The 22,889-nt window shown below is 39.4% G+C and overlaps 1 protein-coding gene across 1 annotated transcript; it reads left to right on the top strand.

Annotated features, from left to right (window-relative positions):
• The first annotated feature begins 882 nt into the window (after positions 1-882).
• On the top strand, positions 883-20,714 carry ccn1l2 (cellular communication network factor 1, like 2). Its single transcript, XM_042000557.1, has 5 exons — positions 883-1,100; positions 1,191-1,404; positions 15,401-15,751; positions 17,653-17,855; positions 17,942-20,714. Exons 1-5 carry the CDS (start codon positions 1,032-1,034, stop codon positions 18,236-18,238), a joined length of 1,134 nt encoding a protein of 377 aa, XP_041856491.1. The 5' UTR covers positions 883-1,031; the 3' UTR covers positions 18,239-20,714.
• The last annotated feature ends 2,175 nt before the right edge of the window (positions 20,715-22,889 follow it).

Below are 22,889 nucleotides of genomic sequence, written 5' to 3'. Positions count from 1 at the left end.
ACATTTTACAGATGTGTTGCTGCCATCAGATTAAACAGTCCAACTTTTTTGGATTGAAGTTGTATTTGATTTCTTTATTTTATGATTCTGTTGATTTTAATTGAGACCAATTTTTAAAGTGTAATTTGGCTGTAAGTTCATATTACTAGCTGCAGTATTAGTTTGTTTTTAAGTAATTATTTTAATTATTTATTTATCAGCATGTTTCTTTTCATTCTGTTTTGACATTTGACTGTGTTCAGTGTCAGCAGACTGTACCCACACAAAGCCTTATCAAACAATAAATTACATTTCCCATGTTTTATGACACTTAATGAAACTTTCCTGCTTCCTTTCTGTGCCCCACAGATGACAATGGGAATGCAGTTTTTCCTACCAATCATGGGAACCTGAGGATAAGCCTGTATTTCCTGGAATGTGCCCCATTAGGAAAGAGATGGGGGAACACAGGATGTCCTGAGCACGGTGTGGTGCAGCACAGAGGACAGCACTGCACAGGGGTTTTCTCCACACCATCACTCAGCCTGACAGGCTGGGATTCCCTGCTCAGGTTTTCTAGGCCACCTGTCCAACCACTGTTTGTTTCTTTCTATTACTTCCCCGTGTCATCTCTTCTTGTTGCAGATAAAACATCACCTGACCTAAGCTTATTGTTGTCCTGTGTTTTTCTAGATATTTACCATAAAACTTTTAAAACAGGATTTGACTTGAACGTTTCTCAGCTAGTGTTTCACATCAACAAGCCGGCCACCTCCTTCCCTCTGAATGTGCTCCAGTCGTCTTCAGAGGAGACTTGGTGATGTCATGGCAGGGGCGGAGGCATGGGTGTCTATAAAATTAAAAAGGAAAAGCTCTGTGAAGTAGAACTGAGCTTCACTCACAGCGAGGCACTGCAGACAGAGCAAACAAGGTCAGAGTGACTTCTCAGTGAGGAGGGGATTCAACTTAGACTTCTTTCATTTTGGAGTTTTGGACCTGAATGTTATCTTTCTTATTGAACTATTTAAGTTTTGGACTGTTTGTTGATCAGGATGCTGAGACCTGCCACTTTACCACAGATCATTTCCACCTTGTTTGTGATGGCAAGTGCTGCAGAGAAGGTGAGTCATTAAAGCTCATGTAGCAGGAGCTGCCTTTCCGTGTGAACTCATAAAAGTCCCCCTATCTTGACCTCTGACCCTGCTCCTCAGGCAGAGGTGCAGTGCCCAGCCGAGTGCTCCTGCAGCCTCTCACCCCCGCCGTGCCCACCCGGCGTCAGCTGGGTGACTGACCACTGTGGCTGCTGTAAAATTTGTGCTCGGCAGTTCAATGAGGACTGCAGTGCCACAGAACCCTGTGATCACATCAAGGGGCTGCGCTGCCACCTGGGGGCCGGCGGGGACCCCGAGAGAGGACTGTGCCGAGGTGAGGAGAGTTGTGGAATATGACATGCTGCATATTTAATCCGTTGTTTGTGCCGTTGGATTCATTCAGATAAACTGACTTCATCCTTGTGCACATTTTTGTTTGTTTGCATTTAGCTTTTAGGTTTGTGGCGTTTGATTTTAACCCATAAGAGCCCGACGTGACATGATTGTCACATACAGGTTCTGAAACATTTTGCTTCAATTTGTGGTAAAAACTTTGCTCCAAATCCTGTTGAACACAACCTGATACTTGTCTTCTGTCCCCTAATAGATACCCAGAAGCAGAAAACCTCATTCTGAATCATGTTAGATGAAACTATGCAGTAAAAACTTGTGTAGCTCTTGGTCATTATATGTACTGTTTTCTGCTTTTTTTCTCCCACACTGTAAAAAAAAGTTCTTTTTTCCCGCATTATTTCACAGCTGGTTTCTTTTTAAATATGGGAATATTCTAATAGACTGCAAATTTAAACAAATAACACAAAAAACCTGTAAATGTGAAAATAAATATATATTTTTTAAAAAAGATTAAAAAAAGACTACAGATATATAGGGTTGGGTATGCATACAAAGTGCATCATAACAGTGATAATAATGAAGTACAACCTGAAACATCCAACACAAATGGGTCATAAATCAATACTGAAAGGGTCAAGAAATAATTTTCTTTTGAAAAACTTCGTAGATTATACACTTACACTTCTATAATCTAACCTCTGCTTTTCCTGTCATTGGCAATAAACAAACAAACAAACAAACAAACAAACAAACAAACAAACAAATAAATAAATCTGCACTATTTTTAAGTCCAAAATTTGCTGACCCCTGATTTGTGGTCACACCAGTGAAAATTTAATTTTGGATTGAGTTAAATGAGCTGATTTTACTCCTTTCTTGGACATTAAGCTGTCCGAAACATTTTTTAGGAGAGAGGGACACTTCGGCTAAGCAATCAGTTTGCAACAACCTGCCATGTAACAAAACAACGTGATAAGAGTAAATTATGGGTCGCTTACGTCTATTTGATGTGGTGGATTGTTCTTTTCAGAGGTGTTTGAACTCAGGTCAGATGAAGAACTGCTCTCAGACCCCTGTGTAAAAGCAACACACCGGTCGCTTTTTTTATTGCTCACTTATTCTGCCATATTTAACCTACTGTGTGGAAGTTTGGGGCAACACCTATAAATCCTCACTATGACCGTTGAGTACACTCCACAAGGAGCCATCAGGATGGTTCACAAGGCAGGTTTCCAGGGTGCTCTCAGGGCGAACAGCGTATGTCTGGTATGAATGTGCATGTGAGTGTGAACGTAGGTGTCAGTGTGTAGGTTGATACAAAGGATGTGGAATCATGGCTCTAAATCTTAGTATAAAAATATTAGAATACTTTTTTTCTTTACTATATACTGTATTTTTTTCCATAAATTCACAAGACTCAGGAAAGAAGATGATTATAAAGGGTAAATATTGGTTTTTGGAGAAGGGGTAGGATTAAGTAAGGTTTACTTCTTCCTAGCCCTTTTCAGACATGTTAAAGGGAGACATGGGTATGTGTATTGTTATATGTATGTGTGGTGTGTGGCGGTATATGTATGTGACTCTCTGGCCGTCTCTGTGACTGTCAAGTGGCAACCTCCGGCGGTGAAAAGGGAAGCCTATGAGGAAGTGCAAACAATTGCAGTTCACCCCTCATCCGCTAGAGGCCGCCTCCAAAACAACAAATCCCCATAGACTCCCATGTTAAAAAGACCAACTTCACAGCAGAAATAAACATGTTTAAAGCCTGGACAAAAATCCATTTTAGGATTAATAGGTCAAGTTTACCTTCATGACAACTGTGAGGGGGGTGAATTTTTTTTTAACTAATCCGTTTAGATGTTATTTAATCTTGAAATTCTGCATAATTAGGGGCGTGTCCTTTTTATTGACATGTATCCAATATCCACGGCAAGAAGGGAGAGTGCAGCACAACCGCAGGTTTCAGCCGGCTAACAGTGTACCTTAGCTTTAACCCGCCTACCTTCATTAGCGGTTAGCTACCGTTAGCTCCGAGTTGGCTCAGTTAGCTCTTAGCTACAGGCAGCTCGGAGTTTGATAGCTGTCAGTCATCCACCCCCACGCTCACAGCCCCCCTTTCAGCTCCATCACTTTTCATATTTTTGTATTTTCCGGGAGCACCGGCTGGCGTGAAGCTGCCAAGATGGCGAAGGTAAGAACCGCCCAACGAGCTTCACTTTTGCTCTTCAGAAACCTACGCTTGACGTCACGGAGGCTCCGTCCATCTTTTAATATACAGTCTATGGGTGTTTTGGTCAATCAAGATGGCGACCATGGAGAGTGTTTGTCGGTGAGCTCCGAAGCTATAAGCTCTACCTTTTCTAAAAAGAAAACTACAAAACCATTTAACAGCAACATTCTGGCCTAATTTAAAGGAAAAAGACACAAGACAAGTAAGTTAAATATCGCCAGAAAGGGAGTGGACTGGGATTCAACCTCCAAAGCGACCCAAGTATATCTGCTAGCCTAGCCAAAACACGTGCAACATGCCGAATAGAGAAGCTGCTAAGACGAGGAGCAACACGTCACTACTGGACCATCAAGTTAATAACTTTGATGGTCTGTGTATTCCTTTACCTGTCACACCGACGAAAAGTCCTGACCCAAAAAAGCACTGCTCTAAAGAACCTGAACCAAAAGAAGATCTTAAAAACTGTAGTGGAATTTATTTCACCTCACTAGAGCAAAACATATCAAGAAACACAGAATCCAGCGCCATGGTGTGCGGACATGTTAAAAAAATGGAATTTGAAATGAAAAACGAGGAGCTTGTCAAAGAGCTCTACAGAGCTCTGAGAGCTACAGCAGGAGATGGAACAAGAAAGAAACAACTACAGAAGATGTCAAAGCCGAAGTTCTTCCGTTGTTTGTGGCACTTGCACCTGATGACAAGCAAAATCTAGGATTCTTTGTTGACACGGTTCACAGAGTCGGTCCGTCCTGCGAAAAGCAAGCAGGCCCATCATCATCCAATTCTCTCAACGATCTTACAGGAACAAAATTTGGAGGCTAACCCATGAAAATAAGATCCTCAAGGAGATGAAATTGCAAATGAAGGAAGACCTGACGCATGCTGACAAGACGAAAAGAAACCAGCGATGGCTGCTGGTTGCAGCAGCTAGGAAGCAAGGAAGAAGAGCTGGCATTCGAGGACCTGATGCATTAATTGAGGGAAAGAAGGTGACTGAATCTCCAAGTTGGATCTATTTACGAACTTGTCTCTTTCCTCCCCTGTGGAAGTTTTACATGTTATTAACAGAAGGCACTTTTAAATTTTTGTTTGGTTTTCTGTAATGGCAGTAATGTTATTGGTACTTATAGTTGATGTCGACTGTTTTAGGTGAGTACCTAACATTTTTCTGTTATACTAACTTTGTTCTTATTCTTTTTAGACAGCAGTCATTCCTTAGTTCCTTTTACTCCAAACTATGTCTCACTTTAATTTTGACAACTTGAATTTATGCTTTATAAATGTAAGAGGACTAAGAAACAATCTTAAAAGGAGGCAGTTTTTCTTTTTTGTAAGAAACGTAATGCAGACATTATTTTTCTACAAGAGACTCACTCAGCCTCTGAAGATGATAAATTCTGTAGGTCCCAGTGGGGGAACAAAATCTACTTTTCCCACGCCTCAAATAATTCAGCTGGGGTTGCAATTCTGTTACACAAGTTCAATGGAGATGTACTAGACTTGTTTTTCAGAGGAAGGACAATGGATTATCCTAATCTTAAAAGTAAACAATGTCTTGTTTACCATTTGTAATGTATGTGGCCCAAACAGAACCCTCACAGCAAAAAACTTCTATTGTGGACCATCCTCAAAACTCTCCAACTTAAAATGAATATAAAGACTCATTCCTGGTCATTGGTGGAGATCTGGATGATGCTCCTGACGAAGAGATGGATCGATGGCCACCTAAACTGGATCTATCATCCAGAGTTAAGCCAGCAGCTCCTAAAAGAACAACTTCTTCTTTCTGATGCCTGGAGGTTGATGAACCCTCATGTCAAAGATTACACATGGAGTAATCCTACTCAAACTCTGCGCTCAAGAATCGATTCATGGTTAGTTTCATCTACAAGTATTCATTTCATTTATGATGTATCTCACTGTCACTGTCTGATCATACGATGATATCTCTGAAATTAAAAAGGATCAAAAGAGAAATTAAGAATTAGAGGATATTGGAAGTTAAATAATTCTCTGTTAGATGACTATTGAGATACTTGCCAAGGACATTTTTGGTAAAGAAGATATGAGTTCAACCCAAAAATGGGAATATTTCAAATTCAAAACTAGAGAAGCAGCAATAAGACGCAGCAAGACTCAAAAAGCTAAACTCAATCAAAGAAGAAAATCTTCTCAGCAAGATACAAGATTTGTCTTCTAAACAAAAATGATCTGATGATGAAACAAACAAACTAAAATCTTTAAATGAGAAACTTGACAGAATGTATATAAATCGAGCTAAAGGTGCCTTCATGAGGTCCAGAAACAAATGGTTAGAAGAGGGTGAAATTAATTCCAGTTATTTTTTTGGTTTGGAGAAAAGAAATGTAAAAGTAAATAACATACAGTCCCTAAGCATAAATAACAACATTACCTCTGACACCACAGTCATCTCCGAATTTGTTTTCTCTTTCTATCGCAAATTACACACATCTGAATTTAAGCCAACAAAATGTTGTGTTTATGGAATACAAACAGAAGTTTGTTCCACTCTGAAAACTCTGAAAACTCAAACCTCAGTGTGATAAAGAAATCTGGTACTCAGAAGTAAACAATGCTGTTCATTCAATGAAACCTAACAAATCAGCTGGAAGCGACAGCCTCACAGCAGAGTTTTACCTCTGCTTATGGGACCTTGCAATGGCTATACAAATACAAACAAATGATACAAATGAACAGTTCTTGACAGAAAAATCATTTCCCATCAAATACAAAGAATTTGTTTCTGTAATAAACACCAAACCCTCAGGTGTAACTGGGCTGATGAAAGGCCACCCAAACCCTCAACCTATAAATTCTCAACTAAATGAGCTAAAAATTAGAGGTATTAATATTTCTAAAATCAAATGCACAAATAAGCTTATTAGAGAAGAACTGAAAAGCAAAAATAAAATTATGCCCAGAGGAAAATCCTTCTGGAATTTGCAACTCCAAAACATTGACTGGCAGAAATCTTATCTCCTTTCAATTCTGTATTTCAAATAAGAGAAGTGCACTTCAAAATTCTGCATAACGTTTACCCCTCGAATGCCAACATCACCAAAATGATAAACATTCCTTCCGCTTGTACATTTTGAATTCTGACCCAGAAACTATCCCACACGTGTTTTGTCATTGCCAAAACAATCGACACGGTCAATCGATATCAATTTCCTCCAAAGATATTATTTGCAGATACAACTGCAAAAATAAACCCCTGAACCACACTGTTAACATCTTAATATAATTTGGAAAATTTCATATACATAAGCGTAGATTCAAGAAATCCTTCCCCAACACAGAAATCTTTACAGGTGAACTTGATGCATATTTATGGACTTTAAATGTTACCTCCAACCAAAAAAGTGCACTTACGCTCTCTATCTTCTAAAACCATTTTTCTTTAGAGATTACTTGAGTTTCTTTTAAAAGAATCACTTTATATTACACACATAACTACCACTGTATTGTCTTACCTCTGTTATTTTGTCCTCTTTATTGCTACTCTATTCTTATATACACATTTTGTTTTCTTGTCAAGTCATTAACTGCATTTCATGTAGCATGTCATTCTGCTGTCTTTATGTTCTTTATGATCATTTTGTTTGTAAACCGCATTGTTCTGAAATAAAGATAAACATATATATATATATATATATATACATACAGTCTATGTGCGTGACAGACTTCATAATAATATTCTGTATATAATGACAATAGCATTTCTGACAGTTTATTGGTTGAAATCCTCTGAATGAATATCAGTGATATACAGTTTTTATTTGAAATCAGCTTTAGAGACTTAAAGTAATAATCAACTTCAATCAAAAACAGCTTAAATACTGGAGTTGAATTTTGAAATTTACTTTTATGGATGTGAAAGATGTGATTTTTGTTTGTTTGAGATATAGAATTTAAAAGGAACAAGCCATGTTTTATGCCAATTTATATTTCCAAACGAGCATCCCAAAAGAATTTCGCTCTTGGTGTTATTTTCCTAGGATTATAGAAACATCCTCTGATACGTTTATTTGTGCATTTTTTACTTGAGATGTCAATACCATTTATGTAAAGAGTGTTAACCGTTGTATGATGCACATTCTGTTTTTCGTAGCTTTTCATTAATTCTATCATTTATTATTGAGTTAAAGTCTCTAAATTTAATGGGGAATCCTTATAGCGGAGCAGCTGGCTGTTGGAATTAAATAAGTCTTTTAAATAAATTACATTTTTATCAATCCAATTCTGTAAATAAAGTGATGTATTCATTGTTCCCGATTATAGATTTATGTGGAGGAGAGTTTTGTGAATAACATAGTTTCCATGCTAACAATGCTTGATGATAAAATTCTTACATTTTAACTTGTAACTTTTGGATATTACAATTACGTTTCAAAAACAATCGAAGACCTCCAACGTTTTTGAATATGCTGTGTGGAATGAAATACCATGATGATTCTGGAGCTTTTAGGCATTCTTTCAGCCGTTTCACCAGGGCCGGCTCTAGGCCGGCAGGGGCCCCCCTCCCTATGCTGCAAAATGCTCACCGAAAGCACACATTTTCTAACTAATGTACAAATTCTTGTCTCTTTATTAACAAACAAAACAAGGTCACACTGAAACACTCTAAGCTAAACAAACTGCTACAAAATGAAAAACAGCACAAAACAAATAACATTTAGTTAAAAACAAATAACATTTAGTTAAAAACAAATAACATTTAGTTAAAAACAAATAACATTTAGTTAAAAACAAATAACGTTTAGTTAAAAATAAATAACGTTTAGTTAAAAATAAATAACATTTAGTTAAAAAGTCCAGGGCAAGAAATGGCAAGTGCAAATCCCAGAACAATGTAAAACAATCAAAACACACTTTAAACTTTAAAAACTGCTACAATTATAATAAATAAAACAAAATAATGCCCCTGTGTAAAACAAAAAAATCAATCAAGCAATCAGATAAAATTTTTGAAGCATGTTTTATATATAAGTTGTAACACAAAGTTGTTTAGTTATTAAAATAATTCCCTCATGTCCTTCCAGCCACTCAGAGACACAGTCTGTCTGGATTCAATCATCTTTATGACATTTCTGCATTCAGTGTTCATTTAGATCTGCTTGCTACAGATCCAAATATTACTTAGTAATTGTTAGATAAAAAACATTATAAAACGTAGTAGTACTACAGTCATTATTCTTTGTTGAATTAACTACATTCTTCTCTGAGACCCTCTGGTGAAGACCATGAGGCTGAGGCCTCCTCTCTAGCAGCTTCTACAGGTTTCTGTTGTGGCTGCAAAACTTTTCTCAGTGCATCTGGACAAATACAAATTTAACACATTACTTTAAATTTTATAGTAGTAACATTAAATAGCAGTAGCCTACCCTCACAATAAACAGACAGCTGCATAAATACTGCTTTGCAAATACAATTAGAACATTTTCATGTCGTATTAAACCTTTACTTTATGTCATTTTGACGTTATGATGCTTTTTATTGCATAATACAGGTGGTACTTTGGTTGTTTTGTTTTTCAGATGCTGTAACAGTACAATAGCATCTATGCTAGCTAGCGTTAGCCTACTGTTGATGTCAGAATGAAGAGTTAACACACCCTGCCTTAATGTTCAGTAACTCAGACATTCCTCTACTTTGGGCTCGTTTTTCCTCCTTCCTACGTTTTCTGTAAGCAGCACCTGACGGCTTGGATTGTCTTTTCATTATAAACTTTTTTAATGAGTTTCTTGTTGGCAACACACGACAAGGTGACGTCGTCCATCAGTATTATCGTTACAAACCTGGATGCTCTCCTTCCTCCACTCTCTCACCTGCCAGCAGCAGCAGCAGCAGTTCAGGTGAGGAGGTCGTCATCATCACAGAATATTGTAGCTTCTTTTATTTGTTTGGTCTAATTATTAGCGAGGAAATGGAAGGGAAATCAAATGAGCATAAAAAAAAAAAAAAAAAAAAAAAGTTGGCGCCACTTCAAACAGATGGCACCCTTGCTCGCCTATGCTCAGGGCCTTTCACCTTAAATGTATAATTTAAGTAAAAAAAGATAAAAAAAAAAACAGTAGATCAAAACCACCTTTATCTTTAGGTCCAAGGTGCTTATTATTCCATACAAAATAATAACCATGTTATTGTTTTCCTTACATGTGAAATTGTACACATTGAGGGGAAGGGCTGGATATACAAATCTGGAAACACCTTCAGCTTTAATCAAAAGAACTCTACCAAAAATTGACAAGTCTCTTTGAAGCCATCGGTTCAGTACAGTTTTAGTTTTTATCATTCTGGGGGAAAAATTAAGATGTTGACGCTCCACAACACTCCTACAGACTGAATACCAAGATGTCTGGCACACTTTTTACAGGCATATCATTCAGAGTTTTGACATTTATAGAGTACAGGCCTAAAAATTAGCATTTGGATTTGTTTAGATTAACCCAGAAGCATAAGAATAAAGCCAGAATAAAGCTGTATCATCGGCTAGTTGGGTTAGTCTGATTTCCTTGCCAAAAATAGATAAACCTTTAATTGTCGGGTTATTTAAGACATGTAATGAAAGTATTTCGACCACAATTCAAAATAAAAAAGGCGAAATAGGACACCCTTGGCGGACAGATCTCATAACTAGAAACATAGAGACACAAAGTTTGGACCAAATCCAAAAGTTTGGAGTGCTTTAAATAAAAAATAATGGTATCAAAAGCTTTATAAAAATCGAGGAAAGTTATAAGGGAGTCACTATCAATGTTGTCAGAATATGTCTTATGTTTGAACTAATGTGACGGCTGGCAATAAATCCAGTTTGTGTTTCATTTATAATCGCTTCAAGAACTTTCTTTAACCTTCTGCATAAACTAATGAGATCATTTTATAATCTATATTTAAAAGTGTAATGGGTCTCCAGTTTTCCATTAGTAGATGATCTTTATCAGGTTTAGGAATTAAAGTTATATTTACCTTGTTTCATACTTGTAAACATTACTTTTCTATCAAGGCATTTCTTGAATAATTCCAGTAAAAGATTTACGATGAAATCCCAAAAATGTAAATAAAACTCTACGGCCAGCCCGTCGGGGCCTGGAGATTTGCCTTTTTTCATTGATTGAATTGCTTCTGGAATGTCGGGTTTTGTGATGGTCGTTCACACTTGTTCTGAGATAGTGGGTGTAAATTTTTTAACCGATTCAGTAAATTTGTCACAGTCATTGATGTTGGAATTTGATATCACTGTAAAATGAGCCAACATATTTTAAGATGTCTAAATGATTACTGATTGTGCTGCCATCAATCTTAAGTGCAGTGATATTATTTATTTTTTTAGTTTCGTTTCTCAAGAGCATAAAAGTAACCAGCATTTTTTTCGCCTCGTTCCCGCCATGTTGCTCTGGACCTTATAAAGGCCGTTTTAGACATGTTAATATAAGTATTGTCTATTTCTGCCTTTAGTCTTTCTAATTTAATCTCTTCGTCCTCTATTTTTCTTCATTAATGTGTTTAATTCATTCATAAAACTGATTTCTTTATTGTCATTTTCTTTTTAATTTCTTTACTTGACTTATTGCAGCTTCTCTTTGAATTTAAAAAATTCCCATCTCTGTGTGATTTATTGGTATCCCTAAATATTTGTTCTGCTGTTGATTTCACTGTATTACAGAACATCCCATCATTTAATAAGTCGTTTTCCAGAACCCAGAAATAATTTTTTTGTTTTTATTACCTACTAAATGAATTGTAATTTGCAGTCAGATGTCATGAGAGGATTCTGAAACAAACTGTAAACATGAAGATGAGATCAACCACAAGTCAATCCTGGATTGCAGGGATCTGTTTGCATTACTCCAGGTAAACTCTTATATTAGAATTTAAGAATCGCCACACATCTATAACAGAAAAAATGTAGTACTTTAAAATCTTGAATGTTGGATTGTTCTTATCGGTTTTCTATCTATAAGATCATCTGGAGCATCATTATAAACCCCTAGAATCATCTGTGCTCCCTTGTGTTTCAGTTTAAGAGCTTCAAGTTTCTTGCGTACACACAGTTTTTGCCTGAGCTGTGTCATTATGATTATACAAATTACAGACTATAAAGAAGGTGTTGTCCAGTTTGAAAAGCAGAATAATCTATCCACCCTCATCTGAAGATAATGACTCAGTAATGTTAACTTTAAATGTGTTAGGGGAACATTTAAACAACAAAAGGAGAACAACAGTCAACACCTGCTGACTGTTGAGAGGCATGACAAAAATAACATTGATCATCACCCCACTGTGTTTTCCAACATTTCGCATCATTATAACTTGAATGAGTTTCTTTTAAAAGAATCAAGTCAACATTTTTCTGTCTCCAGAAAAGAAAAATAGATTTTCTTTTGGTGCTGTCATGTATACGTCTAACATTAGGGATACGATTTTTAAAGAATTAAATGTAAGTCTGCCATGTAAGGAAAGGAAAGAAGCAAAAAGAAAAACATATAGACTCTTTTTTTTTTTTACCTTTTTTTTAAATAAATGAAGTGAGCCAAAGCCAGTGGTTACACCACTGTAGAAGGTTATTTAACTATTGATAACGCAAATTGCACTAAACTAAACATAAAGGTGTCATTATTTTAGCACAGTTGTGTTTTACATAAACAATAAGTGACTTGGTGTATACCTTCCTAAGGTAAGAAAGGTTTCATAGAAAAGTTAATGAAATTATTATTGGTTATTAACATGTTACCCAGAAAACCTGATGTTTTTCGAACAATATATTCAGTGTAAACAAGTGTCACAGTGAACTTTAATTACTCATTTTAAATAGTAACAACAAAAGCCTGCTGTAGCTGAAAGACCTTGTTAATATTAGCTGTCTTTCATAGTAAACTTTGGCTGTCTAGATTATCATATAGATCTGAACAATCCATTCGGTCTTTTCATGTGTTCCTGCACTGCAATAATTTATGCTGTGTTTTTGCTGACATTTGTTCAAGTCTGGAGAATCTGTCATTCAGCCCATTAATGGCTTTCAGGAAGTCAGCTTTAGACACAGCTTCCTACCCACTTCATGAGTTCTGGTGCAGATCTTCTTTGGGTTGGGGCTGTTGAGATGGGTCTGGGGAAGAGGTTCACATAAGCGTGGAAGAGATTTATCAGTACATTATTAGTTCTCCCTTTTTTTAACCTCTTTTTTTTTTAGCCATGTTCACGTGCTTGTCCCATTGCCACTAGCTAAACTACTTTGATAGCTAACAGTTCTCTGTCTCGGCAGCGAGACATCGAAGAAAGACAGAGAAATTACGTTAAATCTTCTTTGGAGTAAAGTTGTCCTCCTACCCGAGCCTTCGCAACAGTGGCTCCTTCCTTCTGGAACTCCTTCCTCTCAGCCTGAGATCTGTGGACTCCATGATCTCTTTTAAAAAGAAGCTAAAAACACATCTTTTTAAACTTGCTTTTACTTTGTTTTATTTGTTTTTATTTTCTCTGTGTTATTGTTATTTTGTGTTCTGTTTTATTATTAAGCACTTCGCGATTTTTATCTTGAAAGATGCTACATAAATAAACATTTACTTACTTTCTAAAACAAAAGTGGGACAGTTCCCCTGGACTGGCAGACTGGGGTGGTGAGGGTGTGCTCCAACTACAGGGGGATCACACTCCTCAGCCTCCCTGGTAAGGTCTATTCAGGGGTGCTGGAGAGGAGGGGCCGTCGGATAGTCGAACCTCGGATTGAGGAGGAGCAGTGTGGTTTTCGTCCCAGCCGTGGAACAGTGGACCAGCTTTACATCCTCTTCAGGGTCTTTGAGGGGGCATGGGAGTTTGCTGAACCAATCTACATGTGCTTCGTGGACTTGGAGAAGGCATTCAACCATGTCCCCCGAGGACTCTTGTGTGGTGTACTTCGGGAATATGGAACACCGGACCCGCTTGTACGAGCTGTCCGGTCCCTGTACGACTGGTGTCAGAGCTTGGTCCGGATCGCCGGCAGTAAATCAGAATCGTTTCCAGTGCGGGTTGGACTCCGCCAAGGCTGTCCTCTGTCACCGATTCTGTTCATAACTTTTATGGACAGAATTTCTAAGTGTTTAGGGGATCAGGTTCGGTGGCCTCAGGATTGGGTCTCTGCTCTTTGATGATGTGGTACTGATAGCTTCATCGGGCCGTGATCTTCAGCTCTCACTGGATCGATTTGCAGCCGAGTGTGAAGCGGCTGGGATGAGAATCAGCACCTCCAAGTCACCTATGGTCACAAGCTGTGGGTAGTGATCGAAAAAACAAGATCGCGAATACAAGCGGCCGAAATGAGTTTTTTCCGCAGGGTGGCTGGGCTCTCCCTTAGAGATGGGGTGAGAAACTCGGTGATCCAGGAGGGGCTCAGAGTAGAGTCGAGAGGAGCCAGGTGAGGTTGCTCGGGCATCTGGTCAGGATGCCTCCTGGACGCCTCCCTGGTGAGGTGTTCCCGGCACGTCCCACCCAGAGGAGACCCCGGGAAAGACCCAGGACATGCTGGACGGACTACATCTCGCGGCTGGACTGAGAACGCCTCGGGATTCCTCCGGATGAGCTGTTGAATGTAGCCAGGGAGAGGGAAGTCTGGTCTTCCCTACTTAGGCAGCTGCCCCTGCGACCAGACTCCGGATAAGCGGCAGAAGATGGATGGATGGATGGATGGATAGATAGTGTCTCTCTTGTTGCTTTCGTTTATTGTTCAGTTGAGAAGAAGGAAACTAGCAGTTCAGGGTTCCACCAACACACGTTTGCCCCAAAGTGTTGTTTTTGACAAGACCCTTTTTTAACAAAGCAAAAGTAAAGTAAAAAAAACTGTCAGTGATATATTTTTGTGAACAGTTGTTTAGTTTGGGTGATGCCGCTGTAAGACTTTTATCACTGCTGAACAAAAACACCTCAATGATAAACAGAAAAAAGTGTTTTTTGCCAGGTCATTTCTTTTATCAAAGGTTATTGATCAATAATGACCGTTTAACTTCTGTCCACCCATCTGGTGGTTTTATGACATATTGTATCACCATGGAGACGGTTGGTGAAATGATGCTGGATGAGTTCTGCATTATGATCTAAACATAGAAGTGAATTAAATGCTGCATTTATTGGCCCTTGGTCATCTGATGCTTACCCAATGGTGGGTAACCTAATACTAAATATTTGTAAGCTCTGGCTTGCTCTTTCTGTCAACACAATACAATAAAAATGAGCATATTTCAGGTGTAGTTGCAAATGGTAATGAATCATGATTAATTCGTTTATAAGCTGTGATTAATCTGAAAAAAATTTTTAATCATTTGACAGCCCTAAAATAGATAGATAAATAAAACGGGCAGGTCACTTGACCAAATCTGAAGTCTTTAACTTTTTAAAATTTTACTCTTAAGGTGCTTCATTTTCCTCTGACACTGCAGCCACGTTGGTCTGTGTCCACGATTGGCCATTTGTTTTGAAATGGTCTCGAACACAATCCTGTTACGATAAAAACCTTCAAGTTTGGCTTGGACAGAATTGTCATAACAAAACTTCACGGTCTTTCCACTGATTAGCAGCATCACTGTTATCCACCATGATTAGATATTCCTGCGTTCTGCTTCCACCAGCGCAGATTTGTGACGTTTGTCTCACTTCTGTGATGTCAAAGTCAGATGAAATGCAGGCAAAAATGTTGGAATTGAGCTGCAGTGTGAAAGGTGCAAATCACCACAGATTTTTGTTGTTTTTCCCTCAGCTGAAGCCCACGGTTTGCCCTGCTCCTTCAATGGGCTCGTCTACCAGCACGGTGAGAACTTCCAGCCCATCTGCCAGCACCAGTGCACCTGCATGAACGGCGTGGTGGGCTGCATGCCCCTCTGTCCTTACCAACTGACTGTGCCCCAGTGGCGCTGCTCACGCCCCCGGCTGACCAGGGTCAAAGGTGGCTGCTGCGAGAAGTGGGTTTGTGATGACGATAACCACATCAGCGAGAAATCGCAGGAGGTGACGCCTACGTCCCTACCAGACAGTCAGCCCCATCCCAACCACATCAGGGCCCTGCTGCAGCCTTGGCACCTGGTCACTAGTGGAGGGGAACCACTCGGAGGTAAACATCATAGACTTTCTTCCTCAATATGAAATATGGTCTGAGGGAAGTTTTTTCCTGTTAGAATAGAATAGAATAGAATAGAATAGAACATCTTTATTGACATTGTAACGAGTACAACAAGGTTTAAAAGTGCCATCCAATCAGAGACTTCATTTATAAAATTAGTATAAAACATAGAAATAAAAGCAACATAAGCAACACAAGCAGAGACCCGTCACTCATACACAGGCGTACATTCTATTATTGCACTCAGCCCTTAAAAACATGTTGCTTATTATATGTGTTTTTTAGTATTATGGTGACTGCAGTTGGATAAAAACGGTTTTTGAATGTTAGTCCTGGTTTTTGTTGTTCTGGGTATGAATTAATGATAGTCTGTGTAGTTCTTCTAGTGTCTGGAGATGGCAGCCAGTGATCTTTTGACCCGTTTTGATGACCCTCTGGAGTCATCTGTTCTACTGTGCAGCAGTTGTACCACACAAATACAATACACTAAGATGCTCTTAGTGGAGCACCCATAGCATACCAGCAGTCTCAGTGAAATTTTGCTCTTCATTAATACCCTCAGGAAGTTCAGTCTCTGTTGTGCCTTCTTCAGCAGCTCAGAGGTGTTCACGCTCCAGGTCAGGTCCTCCTCAATGGGGACCCCCAGGAAGAGGAAGTCTGTCACCCTCTCCACACTGTCCTCACCAATGTTCAGTGGCTTTATGCCTTCAATATGTCCTTCCTCCAGCAGTCAATAACGACCTCCTTGGTTTTGGAGGTGTTAAGCAGCAGATTGTAGGTGGTCTTATCCCCCCTCAAGATGGCATCATCAGCAAATTTTATGATAGTGGGTGGGAGTGCAGTCATGGGAGTATACATATATAGACAGTATATATATATATATATATATATATATATATATATATAAAACATACAGTCTGTTTATGCAGTAATAACGTTGAATAACTTAGACATAAATGACTCGTCTCAAAAAGACCTGGGGTAAAACCTAAAACAAATAAAAACTGTCTTCTCGTGTTATGAGACAGTAAATCTGATGTCCATCAGCTTCATGAAAAAAAAGGACTGTTGCATTAACGTTTCCCATTCTGCATCCATGGGTTGCAGCTTTATTATGGAAAGCTGTGAGAGAATCAGGAGGGCTTCATAACATGAGCAGGACAGGCCCAAATAAGCAACTACACCCAAGAAAATTAACCCAAAAACCTGCAACCCGCGACTGACAATATTTGCAAGCGACTCCACAGAAAAAGCAAGCCCCACGTCTCTTTGCAACAGTGTAGCCGTTCTCTGGCGCAGTCGCCTGTACCGCTCCTGATGTTTTATCTAGGTGCTTTCTTTCTCCTTTACCTTCTTGTTCCTGCCTCTTAAACTCTCGTGTGTCTGCGCTGTAGTGCTGCACAGTTTACCGCTTCTCAGCTTCACACAGTTAATTGGCTGAGTGGATCTCGTGGGATGGCTTAACTCCAACGCAATTGGCCTGCGTGTTTGCCTGACCACTTTAATGAAGACTACAAATGCTGAGCCAGTTAAAATAAAAGCACCCTGTCAGATTTTATATTTTAGGTCCGGGTCTATGAGACAGGTTCTGGGTCCGGATCTGGACCGCGGTCCACTTGCTAGTGACATCTGGTGTAGAGGGTGTACAGCAGGGGACTCAGCACAGTTGTGGGGAGCTGGCGCTGAGGGCTGTGGATGTGTGTGGGCCCACTCTCACCGTCTGACTTAGACCCTACAGGAAGCTCTTGATCCACATGCAGGTAGCAGGTGGGAGACCCAGATCAACCAGTTTGTCTACCAGTCTGTGGGAAATGATGGTGTTAAATAGGCCATGGTCTACATTGAAACCTTTCCAGACAGGTGATGAGCTCTGTGTCTTGACTTTTTTACAGAGATGGGGTTCTTCCCCACATCTGAGGGGTCACTCCAGCCACGTTGTATCCCACAGACCAGTGAGTGGACCCAGTGCTCCACTACCTGTGGGATGGGCTTTTCAAGCAGAGTGACCAATGAGAACCCAGACTGTCAGCTGGTCAGGGAAAACAGACTGTGCAAGATCCAGCACTGCGGAGCTCAGCTTCTTGCACCTAGAAAGGTAACGTTCCCATCAGGACAGGAAGTTCAGGAAGTTCACAGATAAACATCATCATGTAACTTTAAAATCTGTCTGTCGTCCTGTAGGGAAAGAAGTGTCAGAGAACGATGCGTCCACAGGAACCAGTCAGAATCATCTTTGCTGGATGCTCGACAGCCCGGCGGTATCGTCCTCGGACCTGTGGGCTTTGCACCGACAGCCGCTGCTGCACCCCCTCCCTCAGCCGCACCGTGCGGCTTCGCTTCAGCTGCCCTGATGGAGACAAGTTTTACAACATCATGTGGATCCAGCACTGCAACTGCAAGAGGAGCTGCCACACCGACCACAGGCTTTCTGACTTCTCGCTCAGCCTTTACAACGACATCCACACCTTCCGAGACTGAAGCTGCCACACTGGGCAAAGACCCCCACCTCCCAACACACACACACACACACACACACACACACACACACACACACACACACACACACACACACACACACACACACACACACACACACACACATCCAGCACCTCCTCCTTTCAAAGCTGCAGCCCTGTCTGCCAGTTGGGTGAAAGAGCAAAACTCTTGCTTGCACTTTAAGCTTCCCGCCGTGATGATGTCAGTTTGTCCACACGAGGCAGCACCGAGGACAACACACTGCAGTGTGTGTGTACTGTCACACTGTTGGCAGAAACTTCTTCTGTTTATTTGTAACTTAGTGTTCAGGACAGTTTGTTCAAGATAAAAAAAAGATTACAAACATGCGTCTTCTTGGATTGTATAATATGAGAAATAATAGTGGACATCACAAGTATTTATTAGAAGTGATAGAGACCATGTGTTTATTATGGTCTGTCTTAATGTGTCCTAATGTGTTTTTTTAAAACATTTTCATACAGGTAGTCCCATTGAGACACAGCATCTCATTATCAAGAGAGACCTGTTTTGAACAGAAGAAAAAAATATTTAGTTACATTCAGTTGTAACATCACAGTATTTATATAAAGGTAATAAGCAGGTTAGATACAAAAAAACACTAAAAACATGAGCTGGACAAAGCTTTTTCCATTTCCCTCAGAATAACTTTAGATCCTGTTACATGCTGTCCAGGTTGAAGGAAGAGTTAAAACATCCCCTTTGTGCCAAACTCAGCAGGAACTAAGGAAAATGCTAAAAGTAATAAAATCCTGTGACCCTTTCTGTCTGAGGAGCATGGAGGGAAATAATTCATACCTATAAAGTACACATACAATAAAATACATAAATACAGCATTGAATAATTAATGAAACTTGTAATTGATTTATTAAAATAGGAAATAGACACTTTAAAGAAATGAATCAATGTATCAACTACTACTTACTGTAAATGTGTCATTAATGAATTAATATTGGAAATAAATACATATACATCATGAACTACTACGATAGCAATATGTGTGCCTCATAATTAATTTAAACTGTGATGGTGGCTCGTTACATAACGTGACATCTGATTGGTTTCAATGTTTCAAGTCATTATCTTAAGTAAATGATCTCTGTAGAGAAAGTCAAAATACTCAGACACAGTAGGTGGTAGTATTATATACATGTTTGATGGCTATACCGATTTGTTACACTGATTAAAAAAAATAAAAACAGAAGAAAACCATTTCATCATTAGCTTTAATTTTAGACCAAAGTAATCAAAGCCATGAACGTTAAATGTTAGCCCCACCCAGTTTTTATAATTAGATATTTATATAATAATTTATTAATCTATTTATTTCCAATATTAATACATTAATAATATATTTAATACATTATTTAATGCTGTACTTATGTATTTGATTGCAGTACTTTTCTCCCTCCATATGTGGGGGCATAAACATGATGGCAACAGCCCAAGGTAGTTTTATAAATGAACTGTAGAAGTCTGTGGAGACAGTGATGGCCAGTAGACCAGTGCAATGTGCAACGATGAATGAGTCTTTTATGAATCATAGTGCTCCATAAAAAGTGCCCTGCATCAGTAGTGAGCTGCTGGTGGAGGCATGCATGTAGATCAGTGGTTCCCAACCTGTTTCCCTTAATGACCCCCCTCATGCAACGATCAAAAAGCTAAATTACGGAATAATGAGGAGAGTGGGTCCAAAAACTGAGCCTTGAAGCACATTTTAAAGCTCTGCTGCTTGCATTGCTTACAACCTGAGAGCTCGTTTACACAGCAGCCTACAGGGTGGTCTAAAAGGCTGGTGTCTGCAGGTTTCTGACATAAGATTTAGTGGTCCACTGTGTTGATTGCTTTAGAGCAGGGGTGTCCAGCTCCGGTCCTCGAGGGCCACAATCCTGAAGGTTTTTGATGTTTCAAACACACCTGACTCAAATTAATGAGTCATTGTGCAGAACTTCATAGGATGCTGGATCCCTTTACTAAGAGCAGGGAAACACTGAAGACCTGCAGGACACTGGCCCTCAAGGACCAGGATTGAGGATCCCTGCTTTAGAGAGAACCATGAAAGTGTAGCACTGTGATCTTTGGCATCAAGAGCTTCCACAACTTAGTTTAGAACTGATAAACAGGTTAACTGGAGCTTTATGTGTCTGTTTGTGAGGATGAAACTGCTCCTTATGCTACAACAGTAAATATGGATGAACTCATACAGTGTAAATAGACTTCACTCTTACTTGTGGAGTGGTACACTTTAGGATCACTCCATTTTTCGGGGTGTGATGTTTTTTCTTTTGTTTTTGTTTTAATGTGAGTCTTTCACAGTGCAGAGAGTACTTCATTTTGAGGGATGATATGATTATGTATTTCAGGTATAGTACACGTGGTCTTTGGATGTTATTTTTTAGGCAAACTTTCATGCATTAAATAAAAAACACATCAACCTGTGATGTCAGACATTTTCTTCCTAATACAAGTTGTAATTTTGCATTTTTTATGTTGTAAGGGTCTCTAAAATGTGAATTTTAGCATTGAAGAGTGAATGACAGGCTCTGTGTCTGGATACCGTCCAGATTGTTGGCAGCTTATTTGACCAGGAAAACAACAACGGATGCATCTGTGACACCACACCAATGTTTATTCTTAACGTTTAGCCAAAGCAACCAGTCCCCAAGTTATAAAGGCAAGTGGGACATACAACATTGCAGACAGGAAAAGAAAATCCTGGCCTGGTCCCGTGAGATTTAGAATCGGATGTCACCTGGTCTACAGATGCCTGCAGCTGTGACAATTAAAGTTTTTCCATCTGCTGAACTTGAAGCTATGCTTTAATATGTTTAATGTCCAAGAGAAAATTATGTTTTATCATTTTCTCAATCATGCTCTGTATGCACAGTCCTTGGTATTTGTGCGTTTTTTTTTCTTTTTGTGCAGCTTAATGGACAGTTTCAGCTAAGATTTTGAGTTTATATTCTTGCACAATGCTTCGGCTCTGCTGCACGAGAATGACGGTGGCTTACCAAATTCAACACCCCTCCCTCCTCTGGCTGTTTCTGAGACCAAGGAGGAGCACTGTGAACTGCATGAGTTAGAATGACTGACAAGGGCTTCATGTTGAACAGCTCTGGGCTCCTGACAAGCCCAACCTGGAGCAAATATGGAGAATTTACTGGTGAGAGTGTTAAATACTTGGTTGGCACTGCACACAGTCACTGATCTATGGGTGTCTACAACTTACTGCATTTCTGTTTCTTCAGTTGTTGCATTGAAGCAAAATTAAGTAAAAAATGTTAAATCAAGAAAAAAGAAATTCTTTTGGATATTTGCAATGCATGGGAGCACATTCCAACCAGAGTTCATTTCTACATATAAACCAAGGGAGTGTGGGGCAGCTTAGATTCCTTTATCCTGACGGCATTAAAAATCTTTGGTTTGTTCTTTTGTTGCTTGTGTTTACAGTTGATGTGAGGTAAACGCACCCGTTAAATCCTGGAAAGGTGAGGAAGCATTTCAGCTTTTTGCCATCAGTTCCTGTGTGATCAGAATTACCTGTTTATAACAATGTCGAGGCAGATGGACAAATAATGGATTTCTTGGTGACCTTTGATTTGAAAATTTGAATTTCCACAAAATATGTAGGGTTTCTAACTCTTCACTGACTTCCTCTCAGAATCCAGAGAAATAGTAAAGTGAAGTGAATACTGGTGATGGATGTACGAACAGTTCTGTCTGTCCGCCCGACACCCTGGTAGTGACTGGGCTCTATAGTTTCAGAGGCATCTGTGATTTTTTTCTTTGCACAACTGTATGATGTGTGTTAAATTTTGTTCTAATCCACATTCAGTGGAAATATTTTAGTTGAAGATGTGTATTTATAAACCTTTGACATCCTGGGAGAAAATGTGCAGGAACATTAATTTGGATTCATTCTACTTGAGGGAGAAGCCAAGCCCAGTTGAAGCAGGATACACCCTGAACAACTGGAGAAGCATGTGTCTGCAGACCCGCAGTTCGGGACCCACACTTCTAGATCCCTTGTTGTTTCCCGAGAGCGCCCTCTGTTTCCTGGCAGATACATATGGATGATGAACGGAGGATAAGCATTTAACAGGAATCTCATTATTCAATACCATCAAATTATTTTGTTGACTTAAAATTGACAAAAAAATGAGTTTAAAATGATTTGACACGATTAACCACCATAGTTTAAAAAGTACATCAGACGGGGCTGGACTGGGACAAAAGGTCAGGCCTGGAGTCACTCACCCAGGCCACCCTAATTCATATACTGCACACATATGCTCACATGCACGTACACACACACATGCATGTGCACACACACACACACACACACACACACACACACACACACACACACACACACACACACACACACACACACACACACATAAGCTAAGTAATCACCAAAGCTCAATATCCTATAGAGACCGACACTCACAGTTATAAACTATCAGTCCAGTACTTTTCTGTGTCCTACTCTCATCAAAAGACTCAATGCAACAATCACAACAGAACTCCATTATTCATATCATGATATCATGTTGACCTGAAACAACACAGCACATAAAATAACATTTTTTAATGAGACTAGGAAATCCCTGT

The sequence above is a fragment of the Melanotaenia boesemani genome, chromosome 11, assembly GCF_017639745.1.
Source record: "Melanotaenia boesemani isolate fMelBoe1 chromosome 11, fMelBoe1.pri, whole genome shotgun sequence".
NCBI classification, from domain to species: Eukaryota; Metazoa; Chordata; class Actinopteri; order Atheriniformes; family Melanotaeniidae; genus Melanotaenia; species Melanotaenia boesemani.
Note: the sequence above shows the minus strand (reverse complement) of the source record. Positions and strands in the feature narration are given on the sequence as shown.

What these genes read in the sequence shown, in the direction of transcription:
- ccn1l2 (XM_042000557.1), top strand. Translation starts at nt 1,032, where the DNA reads ATGCTGAGACCTGCCACTTTACCACAGATCATTTCCACCTTGTTTGTG. An exon ending in TGGCAAGTGCTGCAGAGAAG is followed by an intron (nt 1,101 to 1,190) that starts GTGAGTCATTAA and finishes CCTGCTCCTCAG; the next exon opens with GCAGAGGTGCAGTGCCCAGC. An exon ending in TGGAGGGGAACCACTCGGAG is followed by an intron (nt 15,752 to 17,652) that starts GTAAACATCATA and finishes ACTTTTTTACAG; the next exon opens with AGATGGGGTTCTTCCCCACA.